Source organism: Vulpes vulpes, chromosome 2 (genome assembly GCF_048418805.1).
Source record: "Vulpes vulpes isolate BD-2025 chromosome 2, VulVul3, whole genome shotgun sequence".
NCBI classification, from domain to species: domain Eukaryota; kingdom Metazoa; phylum Chordata; class Mammalia; order Carnivora; family Canidae; genus Vulpes; species Vulpes vulpes.
In genome coordinates, this window is record NC_132781.1 from 49,164,233 (window position 1) to 49,178,001 (window position 13,769).

Sequence of the window (13,769 nt, forward strand, 5' to 3'; positions counted from 1 at the left end):
GTGACCAGGGTTGGAAGTGTCACTTCTCGGGGGACACTGTGCTCATCTGGGCACAGAACAGGGGCAGTTTCAGTGTCCAGGGCACATAGTTCTGCTGCTCTCCGCCAAGGGTCAACAAACCAAACTCCAGTGTCTCTTTGCTGCTCATGATGCCTCCACCCTGCAGTTTCTAAGTCCTGGGAGCGCTTCTTCTCCAGGGAGCTGGGGACCCCACGAGAACACAGGCCAGCTACCGTCACCTGGGCTGGAGCTGGTGCCTTAGCCAGTGGGGCACCTGGACAGGGTCAGGTTTCCCAGCATGAGCCTTACTCCACAGGGACATGCTGACTGATGCTTCTGCCCCTCCAAGGTCCAGCATGGTATGTTTCCTTCCAGTAAACCCCCAAAACCCAGTGGGGCTGGAAGACCTGGGACTCCTGGTGATGCCAAGGCACAGGGCAGAAAGACGTGGAGGCTGCGTGTCATCCTCACGGGCCCCCACCCAGCCCGCACACCCCTTCCCCAGCACACTGAGAACAAAGCCTTCAAATCCACTGCTGGAAGGCTCCCTTCCCTTGGGCCCTGGCTGAGCCCTCATTCGCCCTCCAGCCTGCCCAAAGCCTGTTCCTGCCCTGGCCCTCCCTCCTTTCCAGCTGGGCTGGGGCTGGCTACTGCATCAGCCTCTACCCACTCAGCCTCATCTTGGCATCAAGGGGCCCAGCTGGGAATGAGGATCATGGGGGTGCTGAGTAGTCGTGCCCCCGGGACACTGGGACAGACAGGCTGTCGAGCCTCCTGCTTTTAGGGACTCCTAGAAGGTGACCTTGGCTCATTCTGGCTAGGCAGGCCCTGTGCTGGGCAGAGGGTCATACAACTCAAGCAGACCCAGGCCCTACTACCCAGGAGTTCACGCCCAGCAGGTAGTCCCACCAGGATAGGTCCTGAGATAGGTACCTGCCCCATGCACTTGGTCTGACCCTGAGGGTCAGGAAGGCTTCCTGCACAAGGAGGGGACTTGGGCTGACTCTTAGAGGATCAGAAGGGACAATGTTGCAAAGGGTCATGCACCAGAGGAGGAAGACTTCTAGGGCATGGCCCTTGTGGGGAGAAACCTGTTGTTAGGTTTCCTAGGGATAGGGTGGCCTAGGTGACAGTGGCTGGGCTGCAGAGGCTCTAGAACCTGTGGGTCAGCTGTGTCTTTGAGAAGATTTCCTCTGGAAAGACAGAAGCTTCTGGAAGGGTGGCAGGGTTGACACTGCAAGTGCGCACATGCCTATTTAGCAGATGCCCGTACAAGGCCAGGCACTGCGGCGTTTGTAAGTGTGTAGTCAGCAAACAGCTCAGCGTCTGTGCACAGGGCAGCAGCCCCTTCACCCTGACCCACCTGCCGGCAGCCCACCCGCCAGGCTCCACCCACTCTCTTTACTCTTCGGGAGCTTTCCATACAAACCCAAGCATTCAGGAATATGATTTTATCTTCCCACCCCACCCCACCCCCACTTTCTTTTCTTTTTAATTTTTATTTTTAAAATATTTTATTTATTTGTGAGAGAGAGCATGATCAGGCCTGGGGAAGAGGAGAGGGAGATGGAGAAGCAGGCTCCCCCACCCCGCCCCGAGCAGGGAGCCTGACATGGGACTTGATCCCATGACCCCAGGATCATGACCTGAGCTGAAGGCAGACCCTCCACCGACGGAACCCCAGGTGCCCCTGCCCTCTGTACTGTGATAGAACACATGCTGGGGTGCAGTCACTGTCTGAACCAGCTTTAAGTGCACAGTCTAGGCCCGTTACACATGCCCCCCGACACTGTGTGCCGGTGGGTCCGACACGTCTGGGGCCTCCTAGGAGTGGATTCCTCAGCATTCGTGTTTCGAGTCTGGATGATGCAGGTGGCAAGCTGCTCTTCTGGCTGGGCCTGGCCACACCTGCACACCTGCTAGGTCCCCCACCCCCACCCGGCGTGTCACAGACCATCACCCTCTGTGCTTCCACACAAGGGCACTTCTCAGCATCCGCTGGGGTGACCTCAGGCCTCTCCTTCCAGAGACTCACCACAGGCCTGCTTATGTATGTGTGTGGAGCCTGCCCCGCACTGGCGGTGACAAGGTGGATCCCTCTCTCTGCGCCATGGCACTTGTTTTGGGAACAGCAGGCATGATTCCCTTGGCGGCTCTCAGGAGATGAGCCTGTGCCAGGGAGAGCAGGCAAGGGGTGGTGAGGGCAGAAGCTCTGCCAGGGAGCCCCTGGCCCGGCCCTTGGCCCTGGGTCATCTGCCGCAGCAAGAGGGCCAGGGGTCGGGGGTGGGGCCATCACGGCCACTACAGGGAGCCTGGAAGGGTCAGCCCGCAGCAGCTGTCCACCCAGGAGAAACGTGTGTGTGCACTTGGATTTACGCACCAGGATGTTCATCACAGGATTATCTATAATCACAAAAAATTGGCGCCAACACCCATGTCCAACCAGAGAGGAACTGATGTGGTAGATGATGGAGCATCGGGCACCAAAACGCCACGTGGCCCTTACATGCCGGATTATGAAGAGTGTTCGTTGGTGTAGAAATATGTTCAATATAAGGTCATGTTGGGGGGGAGCACAGAATGCAAACTCAGGCGTGCAATGTAAACCCTGTTTGTTTGTTTGTTTTTTTGTTTTTGTTTTTTTGTAAACCCTGTTTTGACAATAAAATAAAATGAAATAAAACATTTTGTCTGGCGGAGAGCAGAGTGAGCTCTGTGAGTTCAGCGGGGGCCTAGGCCCAGAGATGAGACACCTGCCTCCCCCTGCAGGCCCTGGTGCTGGTCACTGCCCGCCCCACCCTCCGGAAAAGAAGGATAAAGCACACTGGAGTCAAAACCCTCATTCATTCATTTAAGATTTTATTTATTTATTCATTAGAGACAGACAGACAGAGAGAGAGAGAGAGGCAGAGACACAGGCAGAGGGAGAAGCAGGCTCCATGCAAGGAACCTGATGTGGGACTCGATCCCAGGACTCCGGGATCATGACCTGAGCGGAAGGCAGACACTCCACCGCTGAGCCACCTAGGTGCCCCTCATTTATTATTTTTAAAGATTTATTTATTTGAGAGAGAGAGAGGAGGGAGGGGCAGGGGAGAGGGAGAGAGAATCTCAAGCAGACTCTGAGCTGGTCGCAGACATGGGGCTCAATCCCCCAATCTGAGATCAGGACTTGAGCTGAAACCAAGAGTCGGATGCTTAATTGACTGAGCCACCCAGGTAGCCGTCAAAACCCTCCTTTACTCGAGAATCAGAGGTCAGAATGGGCAGGCTCCAGGGGGGACAGAACCATCCCCAGCACGTTCTGGAAGGAGACTGGTGTCCACAGCTGAGGAGAGCCGAGGGATCTGGAGCTGAGCAAAACCTACGTGGGGTTCATCCCAGATGACAATGTCCAGATCCATCCTCCAGATGACCGGTGGATGCTGCCTGCTTCCCAGGACAGCATGCCCAGTTGGGATGTGAGCCAAGTGCCTGGCTGCCAGCCCCCCCCCCCCCCCCCCGGGGAGAGGGGAAGTGGGGAAATCGCTGCCCCTGTGGAAAACAGCACCTTTCTCAGTGTCCCTGACCTGGGTGCTCTTGCCCGTCGCTCTGCCCCCTCCCACGGCACGGGCCCACACTCACTCATCAGCTCCCGGCTGCCAGATTATTCCGGGGCTGATTAAATTAGCGAATGCAATCACAATGTGAAGCAAGTTAATTGGGAGAATTTATTGGACCTGCCAGTTTTATGCATGTCTGATTAAGTATTATAAGGTTTGTTTTTGATTTTGCATAATTTAACTTTAGATCCTGTACTGGGGGGCCCATCAACCATTAACGACCCAAATAAACCTCTTTTAGGATGTGCCTGTTTATGATTTATTTCTGAATGCAATATCTTCCAGATTTTTTGAGGGGGGGCGCTGTTGCCAAAGTGACAAATATGTTAAAAGTAACATTTTGAGCCATTCCGTTCACCCTATAAATCTCTCGGAATGTATACAATTCATTAAAAGTTTTGAAAGGAGTACAAGTTAGCATTTATATTGCAACAAGTGACATATAAATGCGTATGTTTGTCTTCCCAGCATGCCATAAATACAGCCGCCTCCCCAGCGCCCCCGCCAGCCACCCCGCCCATGCTCTGGGGCTGTGATAAGCTCCACTGCAAATCTTCGCCCCTGTCAGTGCAGACTGTTCAATCAGCAGGAGTAGAAGCCATGTCGCTGTGAAATTGGCACAGGAGAAAATACAGCCAGGGCCCGGGAGGCATGGCAGGACAGGGCTGAACCCCCGAAAGCGAGCCTCCTGTGTCCCCTTCGTGGCCTGGGTTTCAGGAGGGCACATCCGTGAGGTGGCAGAAAGCCTGCTGCCTGGAGGAGGGCAGGGCCGCCTGGAAGCTGGCAGTGCGGCCACCGCCGCCACCACGCAAGGCCAGGTCTCCGCCTGCGACCTATGCCTGGCTTGTTTACAAGTGTTTCTGTGCGTCCCAGCGGTGGCGGCGGTTACTGAGTGCGGATTCCACTCAGCCTTGGCCGAGGGCTGCACATCATTAAACCCTCTAACGGCCACTGGGGCCGTACCACCTAGGAAGATTGAGTAGTTTATCCAACCCAGAGCCCCGGGGCTGAGGCACTGGTGAAATCTAGGCAAGTCTGTAGCCTATAAACCATCTCTCAGCAGCCTTGGGCAGCCCCCCACCCCGGGGTCACTCACAACGTCCCTGGGTGTAGCCTGAGTGTGCTCCCAGAGCCTAGCCCAGTCCACTTCCCTCTGCTGCTGTCCGCCCCTCGACCCCCTGCCCCCCCCACCCGCACAGGCTGTGTGCGTGGGGGTCAGACAGAAGCTGGGTGGGCCAATGCCCTCGGCAGTCCCCAGGTCTGCAGGCTTCTGATTCTAAAGGCACGACTCAGGCCGGGCCCTGGAATCAGCGGGGCAAGCAGTCCAGTCTATACTGGGCCCTGCTGTGTGTTAGGCACCAGGGACACGGCAGGATACAGGGCTCTCTGCCCTTAAGGGCTTCAGCTCCAGGGGCAGGATGAGCAAAAGAGGTGGCATTCCTTCTCCCCAAGCAGGTGGGCCTGCTGAGAGTACAGAGGACCTGTCCATCCATCCGTCTCTGCTGCTGTGGCCCGCTCCCCCGCCAGGGAGCCGAATGCTTTTGTTTGCACTCAGGCCAGCATGGCCCAGAGACCCTAAGGCCTGTCCCTCCTTCCAGCCCTGCTGGACCTAAGTGCTAGTACCTGAGACGCCACGAGATGGGGACAGCAGCATCGCCCCCACCCAGGCTGTGGGGACCAATGCTCTCGGGAGACAAACTACAGGAAGGACTCAGCATGGCCTGGTGCTCATGACTCAGTACCACTGCTCATAGCTGTGCTGGTCACCTGCTGCCCGACAAGGGGTCCTGGAACAAGACAGCTTAACGTAGTAACAACACGCGTGTCAGTTCACCAGGGTTGCCGTGACGGAGCACCACGGACCGTGGCTCAGGTCACAGAAGCGTATTCCCTCATATCCTGGAGGCTGGACGTCCTAGATGCCAGGGTGGGCGGGGCTGGTTCCTCCCTCCTGCACTTGCAGACAGCTGGTCTCCAATCATTTAGCTTTCCCAGTGAGTGACCCAAGGGACAACAAGATGGGGCTGCAGAGCAGTTTGTGGCCGAGCCTGTGGCATCACATGGCCACATCTGCCTCGCCCTCTTGGCAACACAGGTCAGCCGTGCCCAGCACGGGGGTCAGCCATCCTGGAGGCTCACTCAGCAACGGCTCCTGGCCTCACACACAGGGGGCAAAGTTGACACCTGGGCGTTATTGTCACCACTCTACAGATGAGGAGACTGAGGTCTAGAGAGGCTGACGCCTTTGCCCACAGCTGAAAAGTGGAGCCAGAGCGACAGCGGGCAGGCACTGCCTCCATGAATGCCATCTACTGCTTCTATGCTGACCAGCCTCTGGGCGTCCAACAGGCTCCTAGGACCAGTTACCGGCAAGTGGTTCCCCGGACTCTGGCCCAGGGTCTGCCTTGACCAGAAGAGCATCCTCCCGAGGCTCAAAGAGGTGAAGGAGGAACCACGGCAGGGGTGGGAGATGCTGGAATCCATCAGCGGGGCAAACTGCCACCCCAAGTAGGCTGGACTTCTGCAACCGAAACCTAGTAGGGAAAGGGCCATTGGTCAGACAACCAGGGACCCTGCTGGAGTGCCAACCCAACAGCGATGCCCGCAGGGAGCCCGGAGGAGGTGGCACTGTGTGTGTGTCACACCTGGCAGTGCCAGACTCAACCTCGGGTGTCTGAGTAAGGCCCAATAAGAAAAATTCTCTCCTCACCCGAGAGCTACTTGCTCCCAACGTGGTTATAATGATTCAAAATGACATGTGCCACTCAGACCGTTTGGGCTGGAAACAGACCAGCCCAATCATAGTACCGAAAAGATAACAATATTTTCTTATGGTCAGAGTCTACGGGCCGGGATCCCACACAGCCCCACCTAGGGCTTCTCTGCTCTGGGCTGTCTGGGGTCTTGGCCCCAGCCCCGAGGCTCACCCCCCCACTGACCTGCATGACATCATTCACAGGTACAATGCCCCAATGCGCTCAGATAGGCGCAGCCCTGAAGCCCCCCTGTGTGGCTTCCCCACATACCCACCACATGCCCCTGGCACACCTGTCACATGTCTGCCCCCCGGGGCTCCCCTTGTGGCCCAGTGTCTACCAGACATCACCACCCTGGAAATGGTTCAGGGTCAGCTGGGTGGCCTGGGGTAAACTGGGTGGCTCAGGGTCAGTGGAGTGGCCCGGGGTTAGCTGGGCAGCACAGGGTCAGTGGGCGGGAATTCCAGCCCATGTCTGCTGGAGGGGTGGGACAGTGGCACTGGGTGTGGAGACCACGGAGGCTGAGCCCCTCCGTAAGCTGAGGCGGTTTGCTCAGGCCTCTCAACTAAGCCAAGCCCAGGGCACAGGGTGTGTGTGTGGGGGGGGGGGGGGGTAAGCTCTCCTGCCTTGAGCACACACAACAGCTAACATCGGTTCACCATAAGCTTTCAGTCTCACTTGACCTCTGCCAAAGACCAGTAAGCTACAAGAACGTGACCCAAGGGTGACAGTTGTCCTTCCCTCATTTACAGCCAACAAACTTCACAAAGGCCAGAGTCAAGGTTCTCAGGCTTGTAGGCCATTGGCTCTCTTCCGGAGGCTGCTCACTCCCACCACAGGGACCTGAAAGCAGCCACGGACAACGCAGGAGTGGGCTGGGCTGGCCTGATTTTACTGCCCCTTGCCCCTCCAAGCCTCCGAGGAGCCACCCTCACTCCAGTCCCCCTTCCCACTCACTCACCCTTGGCCAGCTCTGCGGCAACCCCAACGCTGTCCCAGCAGGTGGCGCCCAGCCACCGCCTACAGCCTGACACCGGCTGGGAGGCCTGCAGAGAGCAGGTACTCAGGATGACTGGAGCAAGACAAGGACCCCCAATGGACCCCCTCAATGAGAATCTACAGACAAACACAGCAGGTGTTGGGGGCGACCCGGGCAGCCCAGAGAACATAGCCCCATCCTCATCCTCCCCTGGTCGTGGTAAGGCTGCAGGTGTGTGGCATCTGGCATCTTCACAGCAAAGCAACAAAACCTAGTGGACTGTGTGCTCAGAAGTACTGTTCCTAGAAGCTGCTGCAGTTGCTCAAACACGTGCACGCGGGCTGGCTCCCCAGGTAGAAGCACGCCTTACAGCAGGCCACTGGGGTACACAGGTCTACACACAAATCCTCGCAGCCCCAGGGGTGGAACACAAAGAGCCCCCCCCCCACGCGCGCGCAAGAAGTGCAAGGGTCCCAGGAAGGGGTGGCATGTGGTTCCAGGCAGCTTTCCAGAGCAGGGGCTATGGGACTGGGGTCTTGAGAGTGAGTAGGAGCTTGGCAGGCGGAAACAGCACCAAGGAACAGAACAAGTGTATATGAAAGGCCAGGTCATATATGAGAGTGACGGGACCCCTCACAGAGGTGAGGAGAGACCTGTATGGGATGTCCTGGGGGAGACCAGGGCGGGGGTGGAGAGAACCGCCAGCCCAGGGCCCAGCATGAACAGGGAGCTACTGCAGAAACCCAGCCTGGGGCAGCGCGGGGGCGGGGGTGGGGGTGGGGGTGGGCTCAGCGGTTTAGCGCCACCTTCAGCCCAGGGCGTGATCCTGGAGACCCAGGATGGAGTCCCACATCCGGCTCCCTGCATGGAGCCTGCCTCTCTCTCTGCCTGTGTCTCTGCCTCTGTCTCTCTCCTCTCTGTGTATTCTAATGAATGAATAAATAAATAATCTTAAAGAAAAGAAAAGAAAAGAAAAGAAAAGAAAAGAAAAGAAAAGAAAAGAAAAGAAAAGAAAAGAAAAGAAAGGAAACCCAGTCTGCACAAAGCCTGCATTTTAAGAAATACCCCTTAAAATATCCTCCTCTCCCATCTTCTCCTGCTGCTGCTTCACATTTGCTCTGCACACTGTTCACACGTCCGGGCCCTTCTGCACTTGATCCTGCCAGACCCTGCTCCCCAGGACAGCAGGAGCACGATGGCCAGGACCACTTGGGCCAGAACCAAGTGAGCCCTGAAACAGGGATGGGGTGGGGCGGGGGTGGGTAGGGGTTAGGGTGCGGGGTGCTGGGGGACCTGGGCTTAAGGTGTGGGAGGCTGGGGGTTCTGGAGTTAGGGTGCAGGGGGCTGGGGGACCTGGGGTTCGGGTGTGGGGTGCTGGGGACTCTGGGGTTAAGGGGGGGCTGGGGGACCTGGGGTTAGGGGTGTGGGGAGCTCTGAGATTAGGGTGGGGGTGCTGGGGTGTAGGGTGTGGGGGGCTGGAGGACCTGGGGTTAAGGTGTGGGGAGGCTGGGGGACCTGGGGTTAGGGTGCGGGGGCTGGGGGAGCTGCGGCTAGGCTGCGGGGGGCTCCGGGGTTGGGGTGCGGGAGTCCCCCAACGGGGGGCTCTGGGGTGCGGGGTGCTGGGGTTAGGGTTAGGGCTGGAGAGGCGGCGGGCGGCCAGCCTGGAGCAGAGCAGACTCCACGCTGGCCCGGAAGGGCGCCTGAGCGGCTGGCCTCCAGCCTCCGGGGCACAGGTACCGCGTAGACTAGTGAGCGCCCGGGGCCCAGTGTCTCCGCGACGCTGACGCCCGCGGGGCTCACGTAACAAGCCTGCACGGAATCCTCACTCTCCGGGGGCGGACCACCCCGGGACGCGCCGGCCGCAGTCAGCCTGCCCGCGGGGCGGGGACCAGGACGCCCCTCCACGGCCCGGCCCACGGGGGGCGCGCCTGCGCACTGCCAGCCGCCTCGGGAGCCGCGGCGCGTGCGCGGAGGGGCTGCCCGTGGTCCGCACGCGCAGGCCCTCGATCTGCGCCTGCGCAGGGCAGACCGACCTGCCTGCGGCGTACGCGGGGCGAGGCGCCGGGCGGCCGCGTTAAGGGCCGCGCGCGCACGCAAGCACGTAAGCACGTACGCCCTGGGGAAGCATCGAGTTCCGGCCGCTCCGAGACGGCCCTGAGCCGGGGGGAAGGGAGGCACTTTCGGTGTCGGCGCGGGCGGAGGGGGCTGGAGGAAGGTCCTACGGTGGCCGCAGAGGGACGGCGCTACGGCTCCCACGCTGGGCCAAACGCTGCCGGCCGCCTGGCGCGCGAGCCCCGGGACCTTCGGGGCGGTGTCGGGAGGGGGCGCGTGAACGGCCGGGCCGCGCAGCTGCCGCGCGGTGGGCAGCATGCGGCTGCCCTGCTCCTGGAGCCCCGCGTGCCGGGGGGCCCCGCAGGCCCGGCCGCCCGCACCGCCGGCCTCCCCCGGCGCCGGCGCGGAGAGGGCACCTGGTGAGCGGCGGGCCGGTGCTCGCCGGGGTCCGCCGCCTGCCCGGCCCGGGAGCCCAGGCGCGGACGGCGGGGGTGCGGGCGGGACGCGGCGGGGCCGCAGGAGGGAAGCGCGGAGCCGCCCGCCCGCGGATGTCCGCCCCCGCTCTGGCCCTGCCTGCAGGGAGGGCTGGATGTCCCCGCGCCCCCGCGACCCTGCGACCCTGCGACCCCGGGCACGGCCAGGCCGACGCCCATGCGATGGTGTCTCCCAACCTGAAACCAACCTGGCTGCCCCCGTTCCGTGTTCTGCACCTGCAGGTTTTCCACCCGCCAGTCACCTAGGCAGCCCGTGATGGCGGTGACCACAGAGCCCCTCCTTGTTCCTCTTTTCCCATCACTGGGTCTGTAGGCCTGTCATGACGCCGCCGGTGGTCACCCCTTCTCCCAGCACCCCTGGGACGCAGCTGGGGGCATCCCTGTCTTACAGGGCAGGGATGGGCGGGTGAGGTGCTCCAGGTGACTCCTGGTGAGTGACCGTGATACCGCTGTGCTCTGCAGCACCTGGCTGGCCTGGTTGCAGAAGTGAACTCATCTGTGTGTGTGTTCTGTCCCTTGGAAGTGTCCCCAGTAGGTGCCCGTGGAAAGGGCAAGGCCCTGGGGATGTGAGTGGGAGCAGATCCTCTCCCCTAGGGGCAGTTCCACTGTGGCCCTGGGGCTGGCACCTGCTCGCTCATCTTGGGGCTTACCCACCTCCTCTCTGTCGTTTTCCTGCAGGCCGCCACATCCCCCAGGGCTCAGCGGCTGGCTTCCAGGCCTAGGTGCCCATGACGCCTATGCTGACTGCTACCTGGACACCACCGCACCCACAAGCTAGCACCCGCGCCCAGGCCCCAATGCCGGTCATGCCCATCCCGCGGCGGGTGCGCTCCTTCCACGGCCCGCACACCACCTGCCTGCACGCAGCCTGTGGGCCGGCGCGCACCTCTCGCCTGGCCCGTACTAAGTACAACAACTTCGATGTCTACATCCGGGCGCGCTGGCTCTACGGCTTCATCCGCTTCTTGCTCTACTTTAGCTGCAGCCTTTTCACAGCCACGCTGTGGGGCGCACTAGCCACCCTCTTCTGCCTGCAGTACCTGGGCGTGCGTGTCCTGCTGCGCTTCCAGCTCAAGCTGTCGGTGCTGCTGCTGCTGCTAGGTCGCCGGCGCGTGGATTTCCGCCTCCTCAACGAACTGCTCATCTATGGTATCCGAGTGACCGTGCTGCTCGTTGGGGGCCTGGGCTGGTGCTTCATGGTCTTTGTGGACATGTGAGGGGTACCAGTGGGCCTCGACTCTGGGGTTTATTTATTGTGACCGTGGTGGTGGATGCACCCGTGGCAGTGTTCTTTTCTTGATGGGGTAGGTCAGGATTCTGTTGTTCCCAGCCCGTCCTGCGAATGGGGTCTGCAGATGTGTCCGCCTCCCACACATGGGTCCTGGCGGGGTGCTGAGACTTCTGTGGAGGGGACGCTGGCGCCCCCTCTGTTGCCGGTTTTCTGCTCTGACCCTTCCTTGTGTGTTCGCTTAGGTACAGTGCCTCACTGGCCACCAGCCTGTGCTTCCAGCCCTCACTTTTCCAGGCTGTGCCAGAGCGAGGCCCACTGGCCCAGTCTGCTCTGGGCAAGCCTCCTGTCCAGAGCACAGGCATCACAGGTGGTGTGGGAGCCCCCTTCCCGTGAGCCCCGGCCCCCACCCCAGCCTTAGGGACGTGTCAGGCTCAAATAGCTGATGTACCACACTGCCACGAAGCTGTTCACTCTGCCCTGGGCCACCCACATCCCGGCACAGTCCACAGTCCCTCCATCTTCCCCACCCCCACCCCGAGAGGCATTCAGGGGCCTGAGTCCCAGGCCAAACTTCAGGGCCATGTTGGTTTGCTTAGATGTGGTCTAGTGGGAGTCACGGGCTGCCTTGGCAGGTTACTAGATCAGGGGCCAGCCCAGGGGAGTGCTGGGTCCAGGGCAGATCTGTCTTCCTCTTGGGCAGGTTTGTTCAAGATGTCAAATTGGAGGCCATAGTCTCTTCGAATGTAGATTTCTGAGGAGGTACCTTAACTCCTTTCCAGCTGGGGGGCAGGTAGGGGCCCTTTGGGCTTTGGATGGCTAGAATTGGACGTGAGGCCAGAGGTGTTGAGGAGCACAGTCTCTGAGTGTGTACCACAGAAACACGAGCAGAGCTTCTGTTTAAAGAGCACCTCCTAGAGGTTTGTGCACCAGGGCTGAGCCCCAAGCGAGGGACTCGGCTGCCCTGGGTCCATGCCCTGTGGCTGTTTCTGCCAGTAGACCATCGAGGGCCAGAGTCTTGCCCAGACCCTGCTCTTGGCCTTCTCTGTCAGAGGAGACGGTGGCCTAGTGGCTCTGTTGTCACTGTGGGTCTCCTTGGCAGGTGAGCAGGTGCTCTGGACAATCGTGCTGGGATAACATGTGGAGACCAGGGACAGAACACAGCCCTGTATTGGGGTGACAGACCTGCTTCACCCCAAGTTGTTCCAGTGCCACTTCCCGGGTATGGGCAGTGGCCCCTTTGACCCTGCGTGGCCAGGCAGTCCAGTGGCTAGGGGAGCTGTCACACAGTTGGGTGCCAAGGGAAGAAAAACACAAATCAGGTAGAGAAAGCTTGGCTGTAAACTCTGCTCTTAGATTTGTAGCCAGCTTCTACCCAGCAATCATTGACTTGAGGACAGTGGGAAGGCTCCTTGGACGAAATTCTTTCTCAGGTTGAGTCTGTTCTGTTGCCTGGACGGCAGGCAGGAAGCTGACTTGCACGGATCCCACATTTCAGCGCCACAGAGAACCTTTTGCACTAAATCATGCTATTTCCTAAAAGTTTTGTTTTGTGTTAATGAACTCAGACTCCCCTCCCCCCGCCCCCCGCCCCCCACCCCCCACCTTCTGTCACTGAGGTGGACACATGTCCGCACAGTCAGGACAGTGGGAGGGATCTGGCCGGGCCACCTCCAATGTTGTTGGGGCCACGGAGGAGCTGGCACATTGAACACAGAGATGCTCGTTGTCTCGAGTGCCTGTTAAATTCTTTATGAAATGAGTCACCTGCATTAAACTTATTTTTTTAACCTGTTGATGGAGTGGCTGCTTGAAGCTCAGAATTGTTATTCCTGTTTTGAGGGTCTAAAAGACCAAAAATGCCACAGAATCTGTCATCTGTCACGAGTAAGATTGGAACATTTCAAGCAGGCCTCAGTGACAGCATGGAAGGAGCAGATGCGGGGGCCTCTGAGGGCCTGCCCTGACCTTGAAGCTGGGAGCTGGGTCAGGACGGCCATGCTGGCAGCAGGTCCTGGCAAGGCCCACGAACGCCGACTTGGCACCAGCAGACGAGTGTGTAGGGTCCTCACAGGCCAGGAAAGAGGTCACAGAACCGAGTGTCCAGGGTGAGCTCCATTTCAGGGGAAGATTCGTGTGTGTGAGGAAGATGCTGGCTGAAAACCAAAGCTGTGGTTCTTGCTTGACGTGAAATGCTGGGAGAGACGAGAGACACATTAGCACTTATGTGTCTTCACTGTGGAGGTCTAGGCTTCTGTGCGGGGATGCCCCCGTTCTCCGCCTCTCCCAGCTCCCCTACAGTGCGATGTCCCTCCAAGCTGCCCCCCCGCCGGCCAGAAAGTGCCACGGAAAGGCAGCTTCTCTGCTGTTTCCAGAATTGTGTAGAACTGGGTGTTTTCTCAGAAGAAAACAGCCCAAGTCACTTTGGGCTGGCAGAGCTGGTAAAATCCCTGGAAGCCGCAGAGGCTGGGGTGGGCGTGCAAGCAGATGTCGCCACACCTCCCTCCAGCCCGCCTTGCAGGGTGGTCCTCACAGGCCCGGGCCACCAGGAGCCGGAGCCTCGAGGACGCCCGCCTCCCCCGAGGCTTCTTGTTCCGAGGCTCCGGACGCCCATGTGCTGGGAGGGCTGCCTGTGCTGGCGGGGGCCCTGAGTGCCCC

General features: G+C 59.7%; 1 protein-coding gene and 1 long non-coding RNA gene across 5 annotated transcripts; one reads left to right on the plus strand and one right to left on the minus strand.

Moving 5' to 3' along the window:
• Positions 1-3,709: 3,709 nt before the first annotated feature.
• On the minus strand, positions 3,710-9,274 carry LOC112906969 (uncharacterized). Of its 2 annotated transcripts, none has more exons than XR_003232662.2 (3): positions 8,403-9,274; positions 7,320-7,404; positions 3,710-6,136 (listed from the first exon to the last, which is right to left on the minus strand). It is a non-coding gene; the product is annotated as an uncharacterized lncRNA (long non-coding RNA). The 2 variants fall into 2 exon arrangements; XR_011999778.1 differs by having other exon boundaries at positions 7,320-7,474; positions 8,403-9,247.
• On the plus strand, positions 9,272-12,906 carry TMEM250 (transmembrane protein 250). 3 transcript variants are annotated; one of them, XM_025982049.2, is made up of 2 exons: positions 9,272-9,438; positions 10,562-12,906. In XM_025982049.2, exon 2 carries the CDS (start codon positions 10,612-10,614, stop codon positions 11,098-11,100), a length of 489 nt encoding a protein of 162 aa, XP_025837834.1. In that variant the 5' UTR covers positions 9,272-9,438; positions 10,562-10,611; the 3' UTR covers positions 11,101-12,906. The 3 variants fall into 3 exon arrangements, with proteins under 3 accessions (XP_025837834.1, XP_072604247.1, XP_025837835.1); XM_072748146.1 differs by lacking the exon at positions 9,272-9,438 and adding an exon at positions 9,505-9,808; XM_025982050.2 differs by lacking the exon at positions 9,272-9,438 and adding an exon at positions 10,102-10,313.
• Positions 12,907-13,769: the final 863 nt, after the last annotated feature.

Coding starts and splice junctions, on each gene's coding strand:
- TMEM250 (XM_025982049.2), top strand. CDS start 10,612: ATGACGCCTATGCTGACTGCTACCTGGACACCACCGCACCCACAAGCT.